Source organism: Mustela nigripes, chromosome 5 (genome assembly GCF_022355385.1).
Source record: "Mustela nigripes isolate SB6536 chromosome 5, MUSNIG.SB6536, whole genome shotgun sequence".
In the NCBI taxonomy this organism is placed as follows: Eukaryota; Metazoa; Chordata; class Mammalia; order Carnivora; family Mustelidae; genus Mustela; species Mustela nigripes.
In genome coordinates this window covers 65,684,213-65,708,730 of record NC_081561.1, presented here as the reverse complement: position 1 = coordinate 65,708,730, position 24,518 = coordinate 65,684,213, and the positions used below count along the sequence as shown (strand labels likewise).

Here is a 24,518-nt window from a genome sequence, read left to right as displayed (position 1 = left end):
TACCTTTCAGGATCCTCACCGAGAGACCCTTCTCTCTTCCCCCTCCTGGAGCTCTTCCCCCTTCCTATCCCCCTCAATTCCCGTATCTTTTCTGCCTCCTCCACCACCCTGCCCCAAGGCCACTAATGGGGAACCTCTCTTTTCACTGCTTGAACAAAAATTGAATTTCAACCCCCTTTCCTGAGGAGCCCATCAGCTCTAGGGTCTCCCCTGCTCAGGGGATTCCTGACCACCTTTCACAGCCTCAGCCAGGGCCCAAGACATGCAGCCTCCCTTAAGGGTGGGCCTGCTCACTACGGTCTTCCCTGCCTCCCTTGCCATCTGCAAAGCCGAGGAAACTCCATGCTGGAGTCTGGACAGACAGACTCCAGGTCTCCCACCTTTGGGCTTTTGCTCAGCCTCTTCACACTGCTGGAGACTCCCTCCCCTACTACATTGCCCTGGCCAAATCCTTCCTGTGACTTGAGGCCTCTCTGAAATGCCATTTCCCCCCCAGAAGTCTTCCTAGGCTTGAGTTGGGAGTCCTCTGTGCTTCCCTAGGAACCCTGAATCCTTCTACTTCAGTGATCCAGGCCCAGACCACTGTCTGCTCTGTGATGTGACAGAGCCATCCACATCTTCTCCTCCCATTGGGCTCTTTGAGGGAAGGTCTGCAGCAAATTGCTACAGGTTCTCAATAATTAAATGCTGAATAAAGAACTCTTTACTCTTTACCATGGTCCTCACAACTGAAAGAGGACTTTCAGAGAACCTCATGGTTAGAACCTTAGACCTCCCTATCATTCATTTGTTCAACTAGCTGAGCCAGGCACTGTTATGTGCCAGGCACTGTTCTAGACGTAAGAGATATGTCAGTGAATAAGGCGAGGACCCCGCCGTCCTGGAGCTTACCTTCTACTGGTGATAAGCATTATAAAGCCAATAATGCAGGGAAAGGAATAAAGAGGTATTGAGGTGGGGATGTCAAGGGACTTCAGAGAAGTCCCTTGAATGAGGGGAGGGGAAGAATGTTCCAGGCCAAGGAACATCATGAGCAAAGTCCTCTTTGGCAGGAATCCGCCTCAAGTATTTCAAGGAAAGCAAGGAGACCAGTGTTCTCTCGAGCTGAGTGGGAGCCAAGGGAAAGGTGGTAGAAGATGAGGTCAGAGAAGGAGGCAGGGGCCAGATCAGACCTGGGAGGCCTAGAGGAGATGGTGATGAAAGGGGCAGAGCAGAGGAGTCACGTGACATGGGACAGGGGGCCCCCTCTACAGCATCCCTACTAGAAAGCCCTCCTGTCCAGATCTGATGTTTACGGGGTCTTCCTTGGGTTGAATTCAAATCTTCCACTGGCTTCTATATACATAAAAAGTTTCTGGAATCCTGTCCCCAAATCTAGCGCATTGATGGCCTTTGGGGAAAGGCTCTAGGTAGCAGGAGGACTGGGATGAGAAGGGGACTCTCATTATAAGCCCTTTGGACATTTTGACCCATACAGAATACATGGCCTGTCCCGTAAAGAAGTAAACAAACAAATAAATGAAAATTTTAAAAGTTTGTCACTTCCTCATCAGAGTTGTCCATAACCAAGCCTCCAGCGTTGGTCTCTGTTACCAGCTGTTTGGCCCCTGTCCTGCTGTGGGCATGTGTCACAGTGGTCACTCAGTCGTATCTGGTTTAATTAGACATCTGTCTCCCACTTGACCATAGGTGCCAGGAGCATGGGAAACTCCTCTCCCTGTTTGTTGCATCACCTGATGCCTGTCTCAAGAAGTGACGGCTGAATGATGACGGCAGATGCCCACCCAGCCTTAGGAAAAGGGACTGCCCTTCACCGGTTACAGAGTGACACCCCCCCCAACCTTGAGCTTAGGGCTCGGGGGAGTCAGACAACTCAGGTTGCTGTGTGATCCCGGGGAAAATGCTGAACCTCTCTGATTTACATAGTAACACCTCCCTCACCTGGTGTTTGTGAGAGGTAATGGGACTACAGATGCAGAGCCCCCAGGATATCACCAGGCACCTGACAGGCGCTCAATACCAGCACCCTCTTAGCTGTTTTCGCCATCTCCTCCAAGGCTTCCATCTTGTCCTGCTGGAACCATTTTGTTTGCAGACTCAGGAAAACCTCGAATGAGTGGGCTCTGGCTTCCTCCCTTGCCCGGATTCTGCCTACACCCCCTCCAAGGATTTGTGATTTAGCCAAGCTGAGGAAGCCCAGGCCTCATATGGGCCCGTGCCAGCCTCCCGTGGATTCCATCTCTCCTCCCCACCCCAACAGCCCTTGGGCAGATGACCTGGTCCCCCGACTCACCGATGTGCTTCCCGTACATGTGGTAGAAAAAGGAGACGCAGTAGAACTTAGCACTGGCATTGTACAAGGGACTCACCAAACGGGCTCGGTCCCCCAGCTCCCGGGGCCTTGATGTCTCGATGAACATGTAGTAGCCTGTTGGGGAGGGGGGGATGCACCAACAGCCTCCTCCTTACCCCACCCAGCCGCTAACCATCTGATCCTTTCACTGCCTGAGCTTCCTCTGACCCCAGGTGCCTCACCCATCCACCGTGTTCTCCCTGCCTCACTGGACAGCATAGGAGTCTAGGCCAGGAGTTCCGAACCCTATTGCAGTTTCTCTTCTTCTGGGTCCCCATGAAGACAGAGTTGTGTCTCTCCGTCAAATTAGAGCTCTCTAAGAGCAGGGCTGTGGCTCCCTTCAGACTGGGGCTCCCTGAGGGCAGGATTGTGTCCCCGCCTTCGGACTGGGATTCCCTGGTGCTACACACATACACACACCCCCAAAAACTGTCCTGCAGCAGTCCATGTCCTCACCCTCAGGGGTGCCACTGATGTCAGTGGGGGGACCAGTGTTGGGGGAGCGCTTGGGATTCTGGGTGAGGGCATTCTGCCGTGTCCAGTCAAAGTTGTCTGTCAGGTCCTGGGTGTAACCACAGATCTTCTCATCTTCAAAGTGGCAGGTGTTGTCTGCATTGGGCCAAGGGTGGGGAGGAGACAAAGAAGGTCAGGCTCCTCAGGCCACCTGGCCCAGCTTCGCCCTCCCTGACCACCCTGAGGCAGGGGTCGTGCATCCAAGCCATGGGCCTAGGGTCTCAGGGCTTGAGAAACCAGGCAACGGGGCCCCTGACAAATTTGTTCCCCAGAACAGGACTTCCTAACCTTTGTATACCACAGACCTCTGCTATCTAGTGATGTCTAAGGACTCTATCTCAGAATAATAATTTTAGATGCACACAATGAAATACAGAGGGTCACAAAGGAAATCACTTATATTGAGATACAGCTGTCAAAATATTTTAAAAAACACGTTTGTGATATGATAATCGGTGGGCTTCTTTTTTATCTAATTAAATAACAAGATCTAGCATTAGCTCTAATAACTGTGGTGGTTTCAAAGTCCCGATGGATGTAAATGATATTCAGAAAGGGCCGCAACAACTTTAAGGTGCCGTGCAAACCTCGACTTGGTCCTGATGACAGGGTCACAGGTAGTGATTACACTTCCCTGGCTTGTTGTCTGCAGTCGTCACTAAAGATGTTAAACTTTTGCCAGAATTTAAGGGAAGATAAAGAAGTAACTGTATGCCCTTCCACATTCCAGGTTCATGGATGCCCTGAATTCTATACACAGATCGTGCGGGTGGGGTGGGGGGCTTCATGGATCTCAGATTGAGGACCCCTGCTGCAGAGAACGGGGGATATGGATTAGTCTGGTCTCTCCGTTTTCCTTCTTGGGACAGTGATTCTAGGGATAGGATCAGGATGCTGATTGAGGAGGAGAGGCCTTGAGTTACAGATGTCCCCCACCTCTGCCCCCCACTTTTAAGCCCCAGAATGAATCTTGGATGCACTTGTCTCCAAGCCCAGCCCTGTTCCCTTTGGCTTCTTCTTCCAGCTGCTGGCCTCCACCCCCATTTTCTCTCTGGGTATCTGCCAGGGACCTCTCCACCCACCAAGGGAGTCTTTGTGTCCCCAAAGGGAAGGGGAAGTGGGAGGGAGGTTTCTCACCTGACAGGTTGGGAGAGTTGATGGCTGGGAAAGCAAGCAGGAAAACCAAGTCAGAACTGAGGTATGGGACTGTATAGAGGGTGCCCAGGCTTGGGACCAGGGGACAGGGCTCCTGAAACCAGGACTGGAGGCCAGAGAGGCCTACCCTGCAGTGACAAAGTAGGACACTGCACAGAGGGGAGCTCCAAGCTCTGGAACCATGTGGGGAGGCTGGAAGGGGATCCCCTGGGGAAAAGAGGAGCCCACCCTTCCCACCCCACCACCACCACTACCACCTACGCTCTGTGTAGTGAATGATGCGGGAGGCCATGTCCCCAGCCCCGAAGGTGGTATAGGGCGTGAGGCGGACCTCATAGCTGTGGGGCACACGGAGGTCAGTCAGGATGTACTCCAGCAGCTGCCCCTTCTCCACGCGCCGCACTGGGATGGCCTTCACCATGGCGTTGTGCTGATTCAGCTGCAGATACAGGGTGTTTCCAGATGCCCAGATGGCCACACCCTCCACCACAGCACCGGCCCAGGCCCTGGTATGACTTGGAGGGTGCGGTGGGGGGCAGGGGCAGGGAGCAGAAAGAATAAAAACGAGGAAACCAGACCCTCAGTTCCCCCATCCGTGAGAGAGTGTAATCACTCCTACCGCGCCTCCCTCCTCAGCCCATCTGAATAACACAGGATAGCAACTCATATTGAACAATAAACGTGTGCTGGGCGCTGTTCAAGGTGATTTGCCATTAGTAACCCACTTAATCCTCAAAATTCTAGTCTTCTGAGGCGGAACGTTATAATGACTCCCATTTTACAGATAAAGAAACTGAGGCCAAACAGATGTGGTTTGCCCTAGCTCACACAGAGCAGGATTCTAGCCTAGGCGGTCTGCCCCAGAGCCACACTTTCACCCTCCACACCTACTGCCCCTTGGGCGGAAGAACCACATGGAATTAAACTTGACACAAGAACAGCATAGTCTGGCCTTGCATTCTAGAGACCCTGTGGAGAAAACTGCCTCCCTCCCCACCCTAAGCTCCTGACTCACGAGTAGATTCTGTGTCTTGTGAGCAGAGCTAGCTCTGCCCCCTTTCTTCTGTACAAACCCAGCAGACCCAGCCCAATTTTCAGGGCAGGGCCCGGAGCATGGGGCCAGAGAAGGTCCCTAAAACCTTCCAGCTTCTGCTGCTATGTCCAGAAAACTTTCTCTCTGGCTCTAAAGTGTAGTCTGCAAAGGGGTCAGATGTGTCCAAGCCCTGCCTCCAACCACTTCTCATGGTTTGATGGACATTCCCAGGGTCAGCCTGCCCCTCCTCACGCCTCCACCCCCGCCCTAGCCCTGTCCCCCTTGGCCCACCTGGCGGACACTGAGTCTGTAGTTGAGCAGGGGGTCCACAGCATCGGGCTCCCTCTGGGTCCACTGCAGCACATAGGAGTAGTTCTTGGACAGCTTGTGGCTGCGGGTGGGGTTGGGGGTGTCGAAGTAAAACTCCGGGCTGTAGGCTTTGGCTGAGAGGGTGGGGAGGGGGCGTGGGGCCGTGAAGGGTGGGGGATGGGGAGAGACACAGAGAGAGGAGGCGCGGGAGAGGGAGACAGAGAAAGATGGCAAGAAACAGGGACAAGGATATATGGAGACAAAGAGAAAGGGAACATAGTTAAGGGAGGAGATGGTGGGAGAGGAGGATATTAGGGGAGTGAGGATGGAGTAGGAGGGAAAGTGTGAAGTGGAGAAAAGGGGGATTGGGAATTCCAAGATGTGGTATTGGTGAGAACAGAGAGGGAAAGGCCAAGGAAAAAACCAGAGAAAAGAGAAATTTGGGAAGACAGAGAGGAGGGACATTAGGGAGGGAAAGAGGATGGGGGAAAAGACGCAAAGAAGGGTCAAGGATATTGAGGTGGAAGGAAGAGAGGAGAAGGACAGAGAGAGAAAAAAGATGGGGAGACAGGGAAAGTGTGGGAGAACAGGGGAGAGGGGAAGGAGGTGGGAAATGTCATAGGGGCCTCTGGCTGGCAGGGCTGGGGGGGTGCGGCTGGGGAGTGACCTGTGGTCCTGGCCCCCTGTTTTTGACTGAAGAGAAGACCTAAAGGGGCACCCGGTTAGTTGGGGACTGCTGAGAGAGCTGGGGATGCAGAAGGGGACAGGCACACCTGGGGTTCTCCTCCAGGGGCGCTGCCACCAGCTCTGAGAAGGAAACAGCTCTCCCTCAACGAAGAGAAAGGGGGTCAGAAACTCCTTTGGCCTCTATGCGTTCCCCTCAGCCCTCACCATGACCTCCGACCCTTTCTGACTCACCTATGCCTGCCTGCAGCCCCAAACAGCCCACCCAGGAATGACTTGAGATATGGGCTGACAGGGATTTCTGGGCACCAGGGGGCCCGAACCTCGGGGGTGACAGCTCAGGATGCTGGCTGGCCCCGAACCACCCACGACGTTCCAGAGAAGCTGTTGAGTCGTCTTCTCTCCTCTTAGCTACAGCTCAGGCCCCTCACATGGGGCCTGCCGTTAGGAAAAGATGGGGTCCTCCGTCCGCAGCCTCTGCTGCCTAGGACTAAGTAGGAGGGGCTTGAAATGTGAGGTCTGGGGTGGGGCGATGCCCGGGGCTTGAGTGGGCAGGTTTAAGCCTCGTGTGGGCGGGCCTGGACCGCACTTGCCCCCAAGAAAGAAGGAAACGGAAAGCTGGGATTGGACGAGGCTCGAAGGGAGCCTATGCCTCGCAGCTGGGGCCCAGGCGCGGCTTGGATGAGTCTTTAAAGGGAAGGGCCCATACCGGGAGCTCGCGGGTCTAGAGGAGCAAAGCCTAACCCCGGGGAAGTAGGGGCTTGAAAGAGGCAGGGCCGTCCGAGGCCAAGGGGAAGGAGGCTAAGCTAAAACAGGCGGGGTTTAGGGCACATAAAAGCGGCCCTTGAGAAGAAAAGGTCCTACATCTGGAGGGGCTGTGAGTGAATTGCTACAGCCTGTCTAGAGGGGACCTAAAAGACGTCACAGTTTGGAGCGGGCCGCATGGGCAGGGTTTAGACCTGGCGTGGGCGGGTCTTGGAAAGGCAGAGGCCTAAACCTAGCGAAGGCGGGCTGGAAAGGGGCGGGGCCCAGGCAGGGTGTGGGCGGGGCTGGAGTTGGGGCGGAGCCTAGCCCCAGGTGGACGCGATTGGGTGGGGCGGGACCCACGGGACGCTCACCCGAGACCTGAAAGAGGCAGGTAGCAGAGCCCACGTCGTTCGAGATGCTGCATTCGTAGCTGCCGCTGCTGTCGCGGGTGACGGCGTCGAGGCGCAGTTCAGAGTGGTCGGGGGCCTCGGCGGCGACGGGGACAGCAGGCGGCGGAGGCAGCAGCTGCCCTTTGAAGCGCCACACTGCCGAGGCGATACGCTGGGGGCTGCCCCGCAGTAGCGAGCAGCGCAGCAGCACGGGCCGGCCCAGCGCTTGGCGCACATCCTGGGAGCTGGGCTCCACCTCCGGCGGGACTGGGGGCGGGGGCGGCGGTCAGCGGGGCCGGATGGGGCTTGAGGAGCGGCCCGATCGGAGGCAACGCACTCGACCCTGCTCCCGCACCCCCCAGCCTGGAGGGATCTCAGAGCGATACACATTCGTAACATAGACAGTAGCCGTGCTCCTACCTCCCTGACCTGCCCATACCCACCCCCTCCCGGCCAGTTCCTCCAGCCATGCTTCCCAGACTGGGCCTCTAGTCTTGCCTCGAATCCTTCCCTCACACTCCTCTCCCCGACCCTCCCCCACGTAGTGAAAAGCTGCATAACGTCGGGGTTTAGAGCAAGATCCCCAGAGCTAGATAGTTGCCTTAGGTTCAAATCCCAGCCCAGCTTCAAACTAGCCGGTAGGGCCTTAGGCAAGTTACTTATCCTGTGACTCGGTTTCTCTATTTGTAAAAATAAGGGAATAATAGAGTCTACTTATAGGGCCGAAGGGTTAAATGAGTTCATGCTCTTAGAATGCTCTTAAAATGCTCTTAGAACAGTGCTTGGCAAGAGCTGAACGAGGTTTGTTAACTCTCATCCTTACCTTACACTATCATCCTTACACTATCAGCTCCCTTGAAGGTCTTTCAAACTCCCATTTCTACCTGTCAAAATCAGTTATTTCTTTGCTCACTGGGTCCCTAGGAATGAAGATGGGGGCGGGAAAGTGGAAACGTTGACAAGGGCCACAGACCTCCCATATTAGAACACGGGGTAGGGGGTGGCAGGGTTTTAGGCATATCAGCAGTACGTGGAGGGGATTGGTTGGACCGGAGGGTATAAAGGGGTGAAGAAGGGGCAGGTCAGCCCGTGAACCGGGAGGGACAGCTCAGAAGGTAGTCCAGGTGGGGCGATGAGACTCACACTGCACGTTCAGCTGCACCTGGGCCTCGCGGGGGCGCACGTTGAAACCATTATACCGAGCCGTCTGGCAGCGGTAGGTCCCACTCATGTCGCGGCTCACGTGCTCCAGCCGCAGCTTCCCGTCCGGGGTCTCCTCCAGTGGCAGCCCCGAGGGCAGCAGCGCAGCCTCCTTGTCCACGCGGGACCAGAGCACCGGCGGCCGTGGCTTGCCTCGAACCTCGCACTGCAGCTCAGCGGGCGAGCCCTCCCGCACTGTGACCACGGCCCTTCCCTTGGGCACGCTGATGGTGGGAGGCACTGCGGTGGGGAGGCCGGCAGGAGCAGAGTTAGAGCTCCCGCTAGCCTCTGCTTTTGGGCTTCTGCTTTCCTCCCCCTAGGTCTTAGCCTCTCTTCCCCATCCCAGATGTCCCAAAGATCCCTCAGTATCTCCAAAACACAACACACCGCCCCCCGTTCTCTCCACCTCAGGGTCTCCCAACTCAGAAAGATTCTGAAGCCTATTCCTTCTTTCCCTTTAGCCCAACAAAAGGGGGTTTTCCACCTTTTAAACAGCTCTACCCACTGACTTCTTCCTTCAACCCCCTCTCTCCTGCCCACTGGCCCCAATCTAGTTAGAGCTTCCATTTGTCTTCTGGTGTATTATCACAGATGCCTAGTCTGTCCCCCAATATGCTTACCCTTTCTTCCAAAGTCAGAGAATATCTGGAGTTTGGCAGGGCGCTCAGCCAGAAGAACCATTAAGTCTCCCAGCCTGGGTTTGGTCTAGATGTGGCCACATGACTAAATTCTGGCCAATGGGATGTGACAGAAAATGAGGGTCCTCCAACGGAAAGACTGTGCCCCTCTTCTCCTCCTGCCTATGGGCTGGAATGCAGATTGATGGCTGCAACTGGACCTGCCATTGTGGACAAGGGGGCCCACACTAGAGATAATGGAATATGGAGACAAGATGGAGCCCAGGGCCCTGAGGACTCGGAGCAGCTGAGCCATTATTCCAGCCTGGACCACTCACTTTTATGAGGAAACGAAATACATATCTAGCTCATTTAAGCCGCTAGTAGAATTTTGGGATTTTCTGCTACACACAGCCAAACCCAATCCAACCCAACACAATGCCCAACTGGAGGGTCTTTTAAAGACTTCCATGGGTCCCATCCTACATCCCATCAAACAAATTAAAATGTCCTACACCAAATATAAATTGTAAATAACTCTACAAGGCAAGCTGAGGTCCGGCTTTCTAGTTAGGATCATTCATACTCTTGTAAACCTTTATATGTGTATTGGCTTTAATTGTACAGTTTTCTCTTTGTATTTTGGAGCCAATTAATTTGTTTTTCCAGGTCTAAATTATTTCCACAGGCCCTTAAATAGCTTCCATGCCCCAGGCATCAGGCTAATGAGCCAAATGGAGGAAATGGCCCTGCGCCCGTGGATTTCCCTTTTTCTAAAACGTCCCAGCTCCCAACCCTTCTGTGCCCCCACAGGCCAAAGGGCTGTCTCCTTTCTTTGAGGCTGCACTGCCCTCAGCTTAAAGTTCCAGAACCTTGGCTCTGTAAACAAGACCCTTGTGCTCCAGCCTCTGCCACTCCCCAGCCTCATCTTCTCTCTCCCATCCTGTATCCCAGCTATGGGATCCACTTGTAAGGGACACGCTCCCTGGATGTGAGGTCTTTTCCCTGTGCAAGAGTCAGGATGGAAGGGGCCTCCGAGGCCATCAGGTTCACTATCTCACAGAGGGGAAACTGAGGCCCAGAGAGTTAAAGAGGCTTAGCCAAAGTCAGCCAGCATCTTGGTGTAAAGGGCTGGGACTGGAGAAGAGATTCTAGAGACTCTCTCCAAAATCATCTGCTCCAAACTCCTGTCATTCTGTAAACCCTTCAGGGGTGGCTCTAAAGTCAAACTGTCTGGGTTCGAATCCCAGCTACACTACTTATTGTCTGTTAACTTAGGTGAGCTTCTTAAACTCCCTGAGCCTGTTTCTTCATCTCTAAAAACTGATGATGAACTACCCCCATAAGGTAAACCATGAAGGTGAATGAGATAAATATGAAATCATCAGAACACAGAGTAAACACTCAATAAATGTTAGTCATTATTTCATTGTTGTTATTTATTATTTTTTGAATAAAGACCCAAATCCCTGCATTATGTGGTACCTGCTGACCCGTCCACTCTCTTCCATCTCATGCCATTCTCCCAGCTGCACTTTGGTCCCCACACTTACCTCCCTCAGGGCCTTTGCACATGCTGCTTCTGTGGTCTCCCTTTTTCTTTTTCTTTCACCCTCCCTTGTTCTCTTTTGCCTAGCAAAGTCCTACCCCTCCCTCAGATCTCAGATCAAACATTCTATCTTAGGAAACTTTCCTGACTTGTGTATCACAGTTTGCAGTGATATATTTATTTGTGAGACTATCAGAAAAGTGTTTGCCTTCCTGCTTCGTTCAATGCCAGCAGAACTCATTTTGCCCACCATTCTACCCAGAGCCTAGGACAATGCCTGGCATACACAGGTGCTTCATAAATGTGTGCAGAACACAGAATCAACACAATCATGTTCTCCTCACTCTGATCTCCTTTCTCCAAACTACTGTGCCCACCTTCCCTCTGTGGGCCTCTCCAGCTCCCTCCCCTTCCCAACACACACACCCATGCCGTCTCAGCTGCCCACCTGTCTCAGAGGAGATGTTGACCTCGACGCTGAGGTCAGGCACGGGTGCCCCTGGGAAGGAAGCCACGCACAGGTAGGTGCCATAGTCGCTGAAGTGCAGGTCAATGAGCTCTAGGCTGCTCGTGACCGCAGGCAACTCAGGGTCATTTCGGGTCACCAGCAGCCTCTTGGACATGCGTGCCGGCTTGCCGTTCTTGAACCACTGGTAGGTCACCTTCTCCTGGGGTACCGCATCCACGTGGCATGACAGCTTCAGGTCCTGTCCCAGCTGTATGTTCTCACTCTCTTTGATCACATCTGGGGTGATCTGGAATGTAGCGTTCTTCATGGCTATGGGCAGAAGGGGAGGGAGAGATGGCTGGGGCTGGCCCAGAGCCAAGGGTCTATGTCCCACCCCCATTCAGACCTGGCTTCTCTCCTTGAACTGCCAAGTTTGGAGGCTCCAACCCCACACAACCACCACCACCCCCAAGAGAAATCACTGCTTTGCTTGGAAATGGTCCTGCTTGCTCAGATGCATTTTTAAAAATTCAAAACAGCTGGCTGTAGAAAAGTAGGTTTATTAACTGTCATAGGTGCTCTTGACTGAACATGAGAGACACCGTTCCAAACCCTTGACGTGGTTTTACTCATCTCACCCATCCCACAGTCTTGCAGTGAGGCACTTTGCTGTCCCCATTTTACAAAGGAGAGAAGTGAGACCCAGACGGTTTAAGTCACTTGCCCAAAGAAATAGCCAACCTTGAATTCAGACTCGGCCGGCACTCTTAAAACCTGCACTGCTTTATTTTTATTCTTGTTTTTAACTGTGAATATGCAAAGTACAAATTTTGGAAAGAGGTACCAGAATGTAATAGCATTTCTATCTAGAGAGTGGGGCTGAGGGGAAATTTTAATTTGCACATTTTTATCCTTTTGTACTGTTTGCTTCTGCAGCAACAAGTGTGTGCAATTTTTGTAATAAAAGCCTAATACAATCACTTTACATGAAATTACATAAAACACAGAGTTTAGGGGAAAAGGGTCTAGTCTCTTTGAAAAATCTGAATGCTGTCAGACATAGCCAAGAGTTAGAATTCTTCTCCTTCTTTTTAAGTAGGCTCCACATCCAACATGGAGTCCAAAGAAGGGCTTGAACACCTGACCCTGAGATCAGAACCTGAGCTGAGATCAAGAATTGGACACTGGGGGCACCTGGGTGGCTCAGTGGGTTAAAGCCTCTGCCTTTGGCCCAGGTCATGATCCCAGGGTCCTGGGATCGAGCCCCACGTTGGGCTCTCTGCTCAGCGGGGAGCCTGCTTCCCTTCCTCTCTGCCTGCCTCTTTGCCTACTTGTGATCTCTGTCTGTCAAATAAATAAATAAAAATTAAAAAAAAAAAAAAAGAGTTGGACACTGAATTGACTGAGCCTCCCCAGGCGGCCCTAGACAGAATTCTCAGTAGTGGGTGCTAATTCGACAGGTCCCTGGTACAACAGCCAAGAACCAGGACTGGGCTGGGCAAAGAAGGCTGTGTGTCACCCTAAGAGGGGACCATAAGTAGGTGATATAAACTTCAATCTCCAGGTTTTAAAGGCCAAATGGAATTAGGTGGTAAAGAATATCTGACAGGAAAAAAAGATCAAAGAAAAAAGTAGCTATCAGCAACAATCTGGCTACGGTCTTTCTTGCTCTGATTAAGTAAAAAGCCACCCAGAGCTAGCTTCTTCTTGTGAGAAGAGTCAGAAAAGAGAATAGTTGGAGGGGGAAGAACAAAAAGGAGAGACCATTTCAGCAGAAGACTCTCCACTGGATTTGACAGAAGCTATACTTTATTTTTCAAGGGTTAAAGAGCTGCAAACAAGCCTGGATCTTTAAAATCTTCAAATAAATAAGCAACAAACAAACAACAACCTAAAGTTACTTCTAAGTCCGAAAAATTTCAAGTTTTCTCTTTAGGGGTGCCTGGCTGGCTCAGTCAGTATAGTATGTGACTCTTGGTCTCAGGGTCGTGAGTTCGAGCCCCATGTTGGGTGCAAAGATTACTTAAATAAATAAAACTTTAAAAAAAAGCTTTCTCCTTCAAGCCCAGTAGCAAAATCAAGATCACACTGAGAAGCGAATGAGGCTGAGGTTTAATAAGGAGAGTGTTTATACTTCTTTAATTGTGCCCCAAGTTTTGTATCATTTTTACATTTAGTAATTACCTTCAGACTCACTGACATGCTTCGCAAATAAAGATTTGCATATGGGATATGTGCAAATTATGTTATTTTCATTTTAATTCTGTGAAAAATGTAGAAACCATTGTATGGGAAGAGTCAGGAAATTTCTCTTAAAGACTGGAATGTCCACATTTAGCTTGTGGCAGCCTCCATTTCCCAATCTAAGAAAAATGTAGGCAATCAGGATGCCCGGGTGGCTCAGTCAGTTAAGCATCTGCCTTTGGCTCGGGTCATGATCCAGGGTCCTGGGTTCAAGTCCTGCACTGGGCTCCCTGCTGCATGGGGAGACTGCTTCTTCTTCCTCTGCCTCTCTCTCTCTCATGAATAAATAAAAAGTCTTTTTTTTTTTTTTAAAAAAGTGGGTAATCTGGGGCGCCTGAGTGGCTCAGGGGGTTAAAGCCTCTGCCTTCGGCTCATAATCCCAGGTCATAATCCCAGGGTCCTGGGATCGATCCCCACATCACGCTCTCTGCTCAGCGGGGAACCTGCTTCCTCCTCTCTCTCTGCCTGCCTCTCTGCCTACTTGTAATCTCTGAGTGTCAAATAGATTAAAAAAAAAAAAAAGTGAGTAATCAATGCCAGCCCTTCCCACTTCTTCCATTGTTGAGATGACATTTGGAAATGTACATCACAAATAAAACTTTATACAAATTGTAGTCCTGCTGCCAGCAGACAGACCTCAGAATCGCAGGGAAATCAAAGTGCCTGGAACACGGCCCCTCAGCAAATCTCATCTACCAAAAGGAAGCAGACAAGCCCCTTTCCCAGTTCCCCAGTGGTTTCTGGAGGGCAGCCCCCCCACCCCCATCTGCCTCCCGAGTCCCTCCCGCCCCTTCAGACCCACGTACATCGCACCAGCAGGTTGACCGTCTTCTTGGCAGGGTTGCCCACGTTGTTGGTGGCTGTGCAGTTGTAGTAGCCAGAGTCCCGGGCCTGCACTGAAGGGATGCTGAGGGTGCCACTCTGGGCCAGAGCGCCCAGGGGCAGCGGGCCTGGCCCATGGGACCACTGCAGCTGGGGTAAGGGATCACCGCCTGTCAGCAGACACTGTACGGTCACATTCTCCCCCGGGTTTACCACCAGAGTTTCATTCACAGACAGCTTCAGGGCTGGTGGTGCTATGAGGACAAGGAGGTGGGGTCTTAGGGGACTGTGAGGCAGCGCTGAGGGAGCTGAGGGGGAGGAGAACCCATGGGCTTGGGGAAGGCCTGAGGAAGACTGGGGAGAAGGCAGGGAGCAGGCAGAGGGGAGGAAGGGAGATGCTCATGGTGCGGTGCCTAGAGTCCTGTGTGGGGCGGGGCACTGTCTCCTAGCTGGGAAGTCAGCCCGGGTGGGTGAGGGGGTCGGGCAGGGAAGTCCTGTACCCGTGGTGTTGGTGAGCCGGAAGGTGATAGCCTTGTCAGGGATGCCACACACGTTGCGTACAGACACCTGGCAGGTGTAGCTGGCGTAGTCCTGGGGCCGCAGGTTCTTCAGCTTCAGGACCTTGGTCTCCCCCTAGGTAGCAGCAGTGCACTGGGGTGAGGGGCCTGCTTGGGTCCCAGGGATCCCACACACATTCACCCAGCACCATAGGCAGAAGCAAATTCCTCCTTTAATTCCCATCTTTCCAACCTCCACAGTTTATCCTTAGGGAGCCGCAGCCTGGGGTGGATGCTGCCCACTCCGTACCTTGAGCTTCTCTGCATCTGATGCTGTCCTGGGACACACTGGCCAGGACCAAGGCCTCAGTTCTCCCCCTCTGGGAAATGGGGGGTAAGGAAGGACTCCTGTTCTGTCTTACAACCTATGCAAACATGGGGCTGGCCCCCAGGCCATGTCCACACGTCGAGCCTTGCCACCTGGGATAGCTACCTCGGAAAGCCTCCCCTGGTAGGACAGCTTCCTCACCATCTCCTGGGACTGCAGGGGTCCCGTGGGAAGTGCAGTCATCTCTCTGCCCCCAGCTACCACTGCACCTGCCCGAGTTCCCAATACTCTGCCAGCCAGAAGACTGAGGCATCACGTGCCTACTCCTGGTTGCGGGGGGCGGGGGAGTGCCTTTCCTAACTAGCCATGACCCTGGTGGACGTGTTGCCTGGGGGATTCTCCTGTCCTCCCTGACCTTTCTGCCCTGATTTCATTTGGCTCAGGATGTCTGAAGCCCAATCAGAATGTATGCCTCTGACATCAGAACAGAATAACTGGAGTCAGGGCCGTCCCTGGAACTCAGGATCATGAGACCTCAGTTTTCACATCCCCCTCCCCTGTAGGGTACAGAAGGAAGAGTGTGGGGCAAGCCATGAGGAGACCAGGCCGGCTACTGTCCATCCTGACCTGGGTGTAGAGGGGCTCATAGATGTCGACCCCATTGTCCTGGCTGTGAGACAGGGTGTCAGAGCCCCGCTTCCAGATGAAGCGGGCAGGCGGGTTGGAGTTGACAGTACAGCGCAGGAACACCGTCTTCTCCTGGTAGAAGTTGCCTCGAACATCACTCACTGTCTGGTGCACCGTCAGCACGGGCTCATCCAGGTCTGCAAGGATACCACGCCGGGGGGAGTCAGGGCTGGCTGACCCAAAGGTAGGGGACTGGGTTTTCTGGCAGCCCTCCAGGAAAGCTAAGCTACTCTCAAGGGAAGCTTCCAGAGAGCCACATGGTCTCCCAGCCCACAAGACAGACCAACCCATTAGAGGCAGGGGAATAGACTTAACAGCTTCCCAGCTGTCCCTGCCCCCGGCTCTGCACGGGGGTGTCTTTCTTCACCTTCCCGTCATGGGATGGAGGAAGCAGCTGCAGACTGGAAATCAGGACACTGGTTCAGATCCTGGGTTAGCTGCTAATTTGCAGTGTGACCTGCCTAAGTCCCTTTTCTCTCTGGGCTTGTTTCCTCACTGGTAAACTGGACTAGGTTGGTGGTTCTCACCTTTGTTTGCATGACAGAATCACATGGATACTTTTCTTTTCAATACCACTGCCTGGCATAGCTAACTGATGGTGTCAGAAATCAGAAGAATGATTGCCTCTAAGGAGATTATTGACTGGGAGGGAACACGAGGGAATTTTCTGGGGTCCTAGAAATGCTCTTGAACTGGATGGTGTTTACACATGCATAGACATAAAAACTCATTGAACTGTACATTTAAGGTTAGTGTACTCTATTGGATGTAGGTTAATCCTCAATTAAAAAAAAAAAGTCTAAGAAAAGATCCCAATGTCTGGGCCCCATACCCAATTACATCAGAATCTCTGGAAGTGGAACCAAGGCATCAGTAGTTTCTTATAAAGACCCCCAGACATTCTAATGGACAGCCAGCATTGTGAACCAAAGGTACCCACATTACACAGCCTAACATCCTATGACAAGTGTCCCATCATTCTGTCCTCACACAGCCCACTTGGACAGAAGTCATAACAAAGGCCAGGGGTGGAGGTAGGGCATGGATGACATCCAGGCCATTCCTGCCAGTCCCTTCCAGCACCAATAAATCAAAAAATGACCCTTACCCCCAGGGTTTGGCAGGACTTTGGGTGACTGATGGAAGACAGAAGGGTCCAAGATTCCATTGCTCACCACTTGGGGATCTCACTTTGGAGGGGAGGGGCACAGGGCATATCTAATGGGTAGGTTCATTGTAGACATTAAGATGGCACAAGACAGGTCCCTTGGCTTGCCCCTGGGGCTTCTGGGTAACTAGCGTCAGCCTGGGCTAGCACAGAGGCGGGTGGCAAGCAGTGAAATAGCCTCTTGGGGTTAAGGGGTATATCTATGGCAGGCAGGTAGGGACTAGGGGCTTCCCTTTCAACCAGCAGTCAGGACTAAGGGGTGCTTGGTCCTGTAAGTGGTGGGGGCAGGGAAGTTTCAGAGCTACCCCTGGGGCCAAAGCAGAGACATGAGGTGCTGTGGGAAGGGCACCAGAGCAGTCAAGAGAACCTTTGCGGGTGAACAAGTCACAATTCCCTGCGCCCCCGCCCCCCCCCCCCGCCCCCGGCATAACCTCATAACCTGTGAAAGTCGTCTAATCCAACCTATCCCACCCTCCCTGAACACTTGAGAGGGCTGCTGCAGGGTTTGTATGGATTATGGGGGGACGCGTGTTAAGGGTAAAGGGTGAGACACACCATAGGAACAGCAGGTAATGCCCCTTTAGGCCGGGAGTCTCTATTGTGCTCTTCCACGAGGGGTCACTTCGCCAGCCTCCTTTCTACCCACCTCCTCCAGCCCAGACTGAGCATCCTGGGGGCACCACCAGCCCCAACTCACACTGCACGTCCACGCGGATAGATTTGATGGCAGGCACGCCCACGCCATTCTCGGCCTTGCAGTAGTAGCGGCCACCCTGCGTGCGCGCAATGCGCTCGATGCGCAGCGTCTCGTTGAACACCGATGTCTCCTGGAACTTGTCCGAGGCGCTGCCAGCCGTCTTGGTCCAGCGCACCTGGGTCCACAGGGGAAGGGCAGAGTAGCCACGGCAGTGAGAGGTTGGGCAGGGAGGATGGGGCGTCTCCCTCCTACCCCATTGTTTTTCCTGAGTACCCATGGAGCACCCCCACTCCCCAAAACCAATCCCCCCAGGGGAATACAGGATGGGGTAGGATGCCTTGGGAAGGAATCTGGGGAATCTAGGGTCAGAGGGAGGGAGCTTTAAAGAAGGAAGTATAGCGCAGTGGTTAAGAGGCAAGTTGGATCCGCCAAAATTACCCCCCCCCTTTCCTGCCCTCCTTTCTTCATTGGGAAAATGGAAAATATTACCCCCACCTAGGGTTCCTGAAAGGACTAAATGTGCCTTAGTGTCCATAAGACTAAGAATTTTCTAAAATTTTTGGTGGCCCTGGGTAGGTTACTCCTCTCTCAATTTCAGATTTTTCATCTGCAGGTGAGGCCTATGGGGTAGCCAGCCTTCAAGATGGTGGCCAGTGATCCCAGTCTCTAGTTCTTTTTTCTGGGGTGCTCTCCCACTTTGTACGAGGGATGGGCTGTATGACTCATATAATACAGTTGGCCTGATGGTATGTCACTGCCAAGATCAGGTTATGAAGGACTGTGATTTGTCTTGAGGAAAGCCATCTGGCTTGCCATGAGCAGCCCACTGGAGGGAGGAGGGGTCCACCGGGGAAGAAGGGAAACATCAGGTCAACAGCTACAAGAAGTAGACTACAAGCGGGTCCTCTCATCCCAGTCAGTTCTCAAATGGCTGCAACTTCCTCAGAGACCATGAGCCAGAACCAGCCAGCTAAGCCGCTCCTAGATTCTGGTCCAATAGGAATGGTGAGGCAACAAGCATTTGTTGTTCTGAGCCCCTGAGTTTGAGAGCATTTGTTACACAGCAGTAGATAACTATAACTATTACACAGCATAATTTACTCTTTGCAGAGGTTTAGAAACAAGTGTAATGCACCTAAGTGTAGCCCCCAGTATATATTCATCACTCAATAAATCTCCCTTATTAACATTGCTGTAGATTGTGGTGAACTAGCAAGAATCACACAAGACAATGGAGCAACTACTCAGAGTAGCAGGGGTTTAAGAAAAATTGATCAATTCCAGGTCATTAAATCTTAAGAATTGGAGAGTAGTGTAAGGAAGCTTCCAACTTAAATTTGGGGAGGATTGCTTATTACTGAGACAGGGCAAAGCCCCTGATCTCAGTGAAGAGGGCAGGCCATAGGCCGTAAGAACAAGGTTGGGGAGAAGCAGGTGAAGGGCAACTTTCTCATGCAGGATATGGCCACTGCAGGGTTTGTACTTTTCTTCAATTCTACAAAATTCTCAGCCTTTATCTCTTTAGATGTTGCCTTCTCACAGTTTTCTCTAGTCTGTCCTAAGTTTATGTTGTACCCTGTCATTCTAGCCTCCACCTCTCCCAACTTCCTTTCCATATTTTCCATCTCTTGATCTTCTCCAGACTGCACTGTAGTTGATTTCCTCAGATCTATTCATCCAATTCACTAATTTTCCCTTTAGCTATCTCTATGGTATTGAGCCCAAATTTTTCAAAAGACCATATTGTTTTTATTTCTAGGATTTCTACTTGGTTTTCACCCTCATATCTAACTAATCAGGTTGTATAATCTTTCATTCTCTCTTTAAACCCTTCAAACATGTTTATTTTCAAGATCCTTTCAGATGGCTCTGATTTGTCTGTTTCCTCAGATGTGAATTGTTCAATTCTTCAAGTCTCTGGACTGGCCCTCCTGGCACTATATTTCTAAATATTGTTTTAAAATTTTACTCCATGGGCTTGTATTCCATGGGAGTTTTCTTCCACAGTAGTTCCATGTGGGCCCTCACAGACCTGTGTTGGGTGTTGCTTTATGGTTGCCTATGCCCAAGACCCATGGGTTCACAGGTTCCAGCTAGTTTTTACATTAGTTTCCTAGCTTTGGTGTCCTCATCACTTGGACGGTGGATACAGACAGCCCAAGGGGTTGTACAAACGACATTTTGTACACACGTCCAGAAGCAGACTCTGCTCTCTGCTGTCACTCTGGGCTGTGGGACAGAGAACTTCTGGGCCCCATTCACAGGGGGTGCCCTTGTCAAGCTTCCTGCTTTAGGTAGAGAGTCCATGTGTAGCTTCCAGCCACAGATGAACCTGTGGCCTCAACTCATACTCCCTGAGCATCTATTCATGCTACTATCCCTGAGGTGGCTACATAGTTCAAGCCCCTCCAAGGATATGTTCTTCACATTCTGCTCACTGCCATTGCTACAGATTCTTTCTTCATTTTGGCCTTTGAGATTCCTACTCTCTTGTTATTTGTTTGGAGTGGGGAATTCCATATCCACTCCTTCCTCCAGCCTGACCTCAGAGTGGGCTATGAGATGCTCCTTCCCTGTTCCCCTGCTATATTGGATGCTCCATGACAATGGGAACTGTAACTGCATCTTCAGGGCCTATCACAGCACTGGGCACATAGCAGGTGTTCAGTAAATACGTGTTTAATGAACTGAGCAAACAAGGAGGTAGACAGCATTTCAGGAGAGGTGAACAGCAGTGGCTAATGCAGGAACAAACAGGGTTTCTTTGGGCAAGTGGGACTGGAGCATAGTATGAGTATGAGAAGGATGGCAGTGGGGCCAAACTGTGTGTGTGTGTGTGTGGAGGGGTTTCTTCACTTCCATCCCTAGCAGCCTGAACTGGGTCTGGTAGGTAATAGGTAAACCATGGAAGGTCTCTGAGCAGGGGAGTAATATTCCATCATATTACAGCAGGTCTGAGGATGACAATTCTGGGAGCAGGGTACAGAAGTGAATTGGAGGGGGATGTGGGAACATGGTGGGGGTGGGGGGCAGTTAGCCTACTGCAATGGTCCAAGGGCTAGGATTGCAGGTCTGAGCTTTAGAGGTAATGAGGAATAGAAACAGAAGGTCCATGCAAGAGACATAAAAACAGAAGCCTCAGAGGCTGGCTACATGTGGGGAATGAGATGGCACACAGCCATATTGTATCCAATATGACATGAATGACATCGTGGATGGAAATAGAAAAAAGAATGTGTGGGCACACACTGAGCCCCAGCCACAAACCACTCATAAAGGCAATGCACAAGGGGACACACGCAGGTGGCCAGTGCAGCTTTAGGGAGAGATGGCCCAGTGGCCTCCCTCGTGTTCCGGGGGACCATACTGACATCGCACCTGACGCAAACAGCAACTGAAGAATGGCAGCATCGCTATCACTTGAAAACAAAACTTAGAGAAGAAGCAAGAGATGTTGATGGTTTCAGGTTGAGTCCTTCACAGTTTCCTTGTCCTTTTATTTGTCTCCAGGCCAAACCTATCAAAGCCATCCCTGTGCCCCCAAATTACCCAAAAAAATGCTTCTGCATTTCATTGTCTTCTCCAGGACCCAGTGAAGAATCTTCTGCTGCTCTTAAATACCACAGCCGTTCACCCGCAAATTCCAACTATCCCTCCAGCCCACCTCCTGCCTCTTCCCATCAGCTTTAGTGATAACTGGCCAACTGTTCTGACTAAACCACATACTTGGTCTGTGACAAAATATACCTGGCATTACCAGATACTCCTCTTCCACTGCTTTCTATTGCTTTCAGTCTTTTAACCTCAAGAGTGTGGGGCTTGCCTACCTGAAGCTTCCCAAAGAGGAGAGTGCTTCCTATGTGGCTGGTAACATCCAGAGCCCCCAACCCAAAGACAGACACACTGTGGGGAAGTGTGCTAATAAGCTACAGAGAACACGGGTATTGGATTCAGGGTTCTGCTTCCACCCTTCCCGGGGCTGTGTGATCTTGGGAGTTCACTCAGCCTCCTCAGGCTTTGATTTCCTCAGCTGTGTAACAGAAGCCCTCATGTCTCCCCCACAGCCTGGTTGTGAGGCACCAAAGAGAAGACGTTGGGGAAGCACCTAACACAGTGTCAGTGCGTGAGGGCTGCCCTCACATGGAGGCGGAATATGCCTCTGAGGAAGTGTCTGCCCCACAGATACAACGGGAATGAAGTGGAATTGAACAACTGCCATTTAATTTTTCCCCTCAGTCGTCAATGTTTTCAGGTGAATAAGCTCATGGCCTCCAGCCCTTCCCTACAGGGTTCATTTTCTAGCTCTTTCTCAGACCCAGTCTCTTGTCTTGTGTTGGCTTGCCAACTTTGTCTGCCTCTTGTCCCCAGCTCCCACCACCTCTTCTGTGGCTCTGATCCCAGGGTGGACTGGAGACTGAGGAGGCGAGGCCAGGGGGGCGCTTACCTGGGGCCGAGGGTGCCCGGTGACGAGGCACTGCAGCATGAGGGTGTCCCCCTCCCGGATGGTGTAGACACGCTCACTGATGTTGTCCTCCTTCACCACACACGCCTGGCCTGCATGGACAATTTGAGCCTGGGCGGGAGCTGGAAGTGGGGAGAGGGGACAGGTTTAGGCAAGAGGTGCCAAGGCCAGAGGGGGTGGTCTAAGGCTCCCGCCTCTGAGTATGTTAGCGGGAGGCGCAGTCCAGACTTCCCCAGGCCATTTCTCAGAGGCCTGACTTGTTGAGCTCTAGAAAGGACACTCCCAGGGCCACAGGCCAGAACCAGAAAGGTCAAGGACTCAGCAAGAGGCCAGTTCCTCCTCAGCCCTCTCTCCTTGCAAGAGATCTGGGCTGTCAGTGAGCTGATGAGTATGAGGGGCTCAGTATCTATATAAAATTGGTTGTCACTCGATGAGCATCAATGTCTTAGCAGCCCCTGTCATAGAAGATGCTGGCGCTGCCCCCCCCCCCCCACCGCCCCACATCTGGTGGGGGCATCCACGCCCCAGCTTCTGGAAGTATTAGCTGCTAGGTGCACAGAGCTTACCTTCCCCTGGGAATTGTCCTTCACCAGAAATGCCCAGGAGATCACCCCTTTCCCAAATACACACACACAGAGTCCAAGGACTGATAGCTGCCCCACCATCTGCTATCTGCTGGTGGGATGACTATGTGCCACTTACACTCCACAGTCCCCTGGGAACAGGTTGAGGCTAAAGCAACTGAACCACATTCTTGCCTGGCTGCTCCCCATTCCAATGTCTGCTGAGAGCACTTTCTCAGTAAATCATGTGCCTGACCTGCACCCCTTCAACCATCCTAGGCTTTACTTTTAGAGAGCTTGATCAAGATATCTCCCAGTCCCACAGACTGCCCATTCCCCTTACCCAAAGGCCTGTTACTCTTCCCTCATTGCTCCCTGAGCCTGGGTCAACCTCCTCAAGGGACGGAAGCTCTCTCTGGGGGCCTGGAAGCTCTCAAAAGAGTGGCTCCTCCCTGGCCTTTCTCACAGGGACCAGGGCCAGGGGACCACAGCAGGATGAGGTTACAACACCCCAAGGGAAGATCACTGACTGGGAGAAGTACGCAGCCCCTCCCTAAGTGTCCAGCCCCCAGCCCAGCAACGTTTGGGCTCTGAAGAGGAGGGCAAGGCCTCCGAGTTCATACCTGTCTGCTCACAGCTGTGGGATGAAGAAAGTGGAGGTGGGCACCAGGGGCACAAGGGGGTGAAAACAGAGTCCTTGCCCTAAAGAGGGGCACAAGGGTGAGGTAAAGCCTGTACATAAAATGTGTAACTTCCTCCAGGAAGCCTCTCCTGACTGACTGGTGCCCACCCTCCTCCTGTACCCATCACTCTCCCAGTGTGACAAAAGAGCCTTGATCTGCCTGTCTGCCAGATGCAGGGTTCTAGCCTTTCCGTCTACCAAACCATGAGTTCTACCTTATTATTCCCAGCACAAGGCCTTGAATACAGTGGGCAATCAATGAACACTGAATGGGTGAATTTACAAGAATATCCCATGGTGATGTTGCTAAGCATCATAAAAGAGATACAGAAGGCCCTCGTAGGTCAGAGGAGAGAGAGAGAGCTCTGTTAGAGGAAGAATCCCAAAAGGCTCTAGGAGGAAACAACTTTCTCACTAGGTCTCAAGGAAGCTTTGTGCTGGGTGACAGGGCAGAGTCCTATATTATATATATTACTTGGAGTAAACCATGAGTGATCTCTGGACCTTTATTTTCTCATCTCTAAAACAGAGAGAATGCTGCCGGCCCTGACAACTCATGAGGGTGGGTGTGACAGTAACAGACTGGATGAGACGTGCTTAATAAACCCTGATGTGTCCTGTAGTTACCCCAAGCAGCGCCTTACCAGAGTCTCTCCAACCAACACGGATGGGACAGTCGTGAACTATTACAGAGGTGGGTATACAGAGCAGCCCAGCTGTAGGTCAAAAAGCTTGTGGGGTAGCAACTGGGAGTAACACAGGCCATGCTGAACCATTAGAGTCTCTACAAACAGTAGCAGGTTCTGCAAATAGTAGCAGCTGCCAGCAGTCAAGAGTCTGAGCATCCACACCACCGTTCTTCCTGCCTGGCTGTCATAGAGGAAGGAACCGAGGACAACTGTCAGGAGACAAGCTCTGCAACCTTGAGCCAGTCAGACCTCATGGTCCTCAGTTTCCTCTCCTATGGCAGAGGAGCAGATTAGATGACCTCTGAGATCCTTCTCAACTCATACTTTCTATAAATTTTGTAATCGGTGCATAGTCCATATATAAGATGCACCCTGGAATCCAGGGAATGGGCCTGAAACTGTCACCCTTTGTGACAAAAATGCATGAACATCACCATTCCGTGGAAGAGAGGGCCATCTGTGGCCAAGGTCCAAAGGAAATCTCATCAGGAAACAAACCCCCCCCCCCCATGCACAGTGAGCATGCCAGTTGCTGATAAGACCAGAAGGTTGCGTGGATGTCTACAAGAGGCCTGGGGTGCCTCTCCACAAGGAAGACATTGATTTAACAGGTTCCAGTGGAAGATAAGCTGTAATCTTGGACACTGTGCCTTGCCCGTAGCCAAGCAGTGTTGTAACAACA

General features: G+C 51.9%; 1 protein-coding gene across 3 annotated transcripts in view; it reads right to left on the bottom strand.

Moving 5' to 3' along the window:
• Positions 1-24,518, bottom strand: part of MDGA1 (MAM domain containing glycosylphosphatidylinositol anchor 1) — a 58,204-nt gene that overhangs the window by 6,907 nt on the left and 26,779 nt on the right. Inside the window, exons 2-14 of one of the 3 annotated variants that reach the window (XM_059400551.1) lie at positions 21,885-22,024; positions 17,441-17,615; positions 15,516-15,712; positions 14,564-14,696; positions 14,048-14,317; positions 10,998-11,327; positions 8,327-8,623; positions 7,166-7,450; positions 5,346-5,497; positions 4,283-4,460; positions 4,004-4,027; positions 2,810-2,962; positions 2,294-2,428 (exon numbers count right to left, since the gene is read on the bottom strand). In XM_059400551.1, the coding sequence (XP_059256534.1) occupies positions 2,294-2,428; positions 2,810-2,962; positions 4,004-4,027; positions 4,283-4,460; positions 5,346-5,497; positions 7,166-7,450; positions 8,327-8,623; positions 10,998-11,327; positions 14,048-14,317; positions 14,564-14,696; positions 15,516-15,712; positions 17,441-17,615; positions 21,885-22,024 (2,469 nt within the window). Of the gene's footprint in view, positions 1-2,293; positions 2,429-2,809; positions 2,963-4,003; positions 4,028-4,282; positions 4,537-5,345; positions 5,498-7,165; positions 7,451-8,326; positions 8,624-10,997; positions 11,328-14,047; positions 14,318-14,563; positions 14,697-15,515; positions 15,713-17,440; positions 17,616-21,884; positions 22,025-24,518 lie in introns of all 3 variants that reach the window. The other 2 variants (XM_059400550.1, XM_059400552.1) reach the window with 2 other exon arrangements.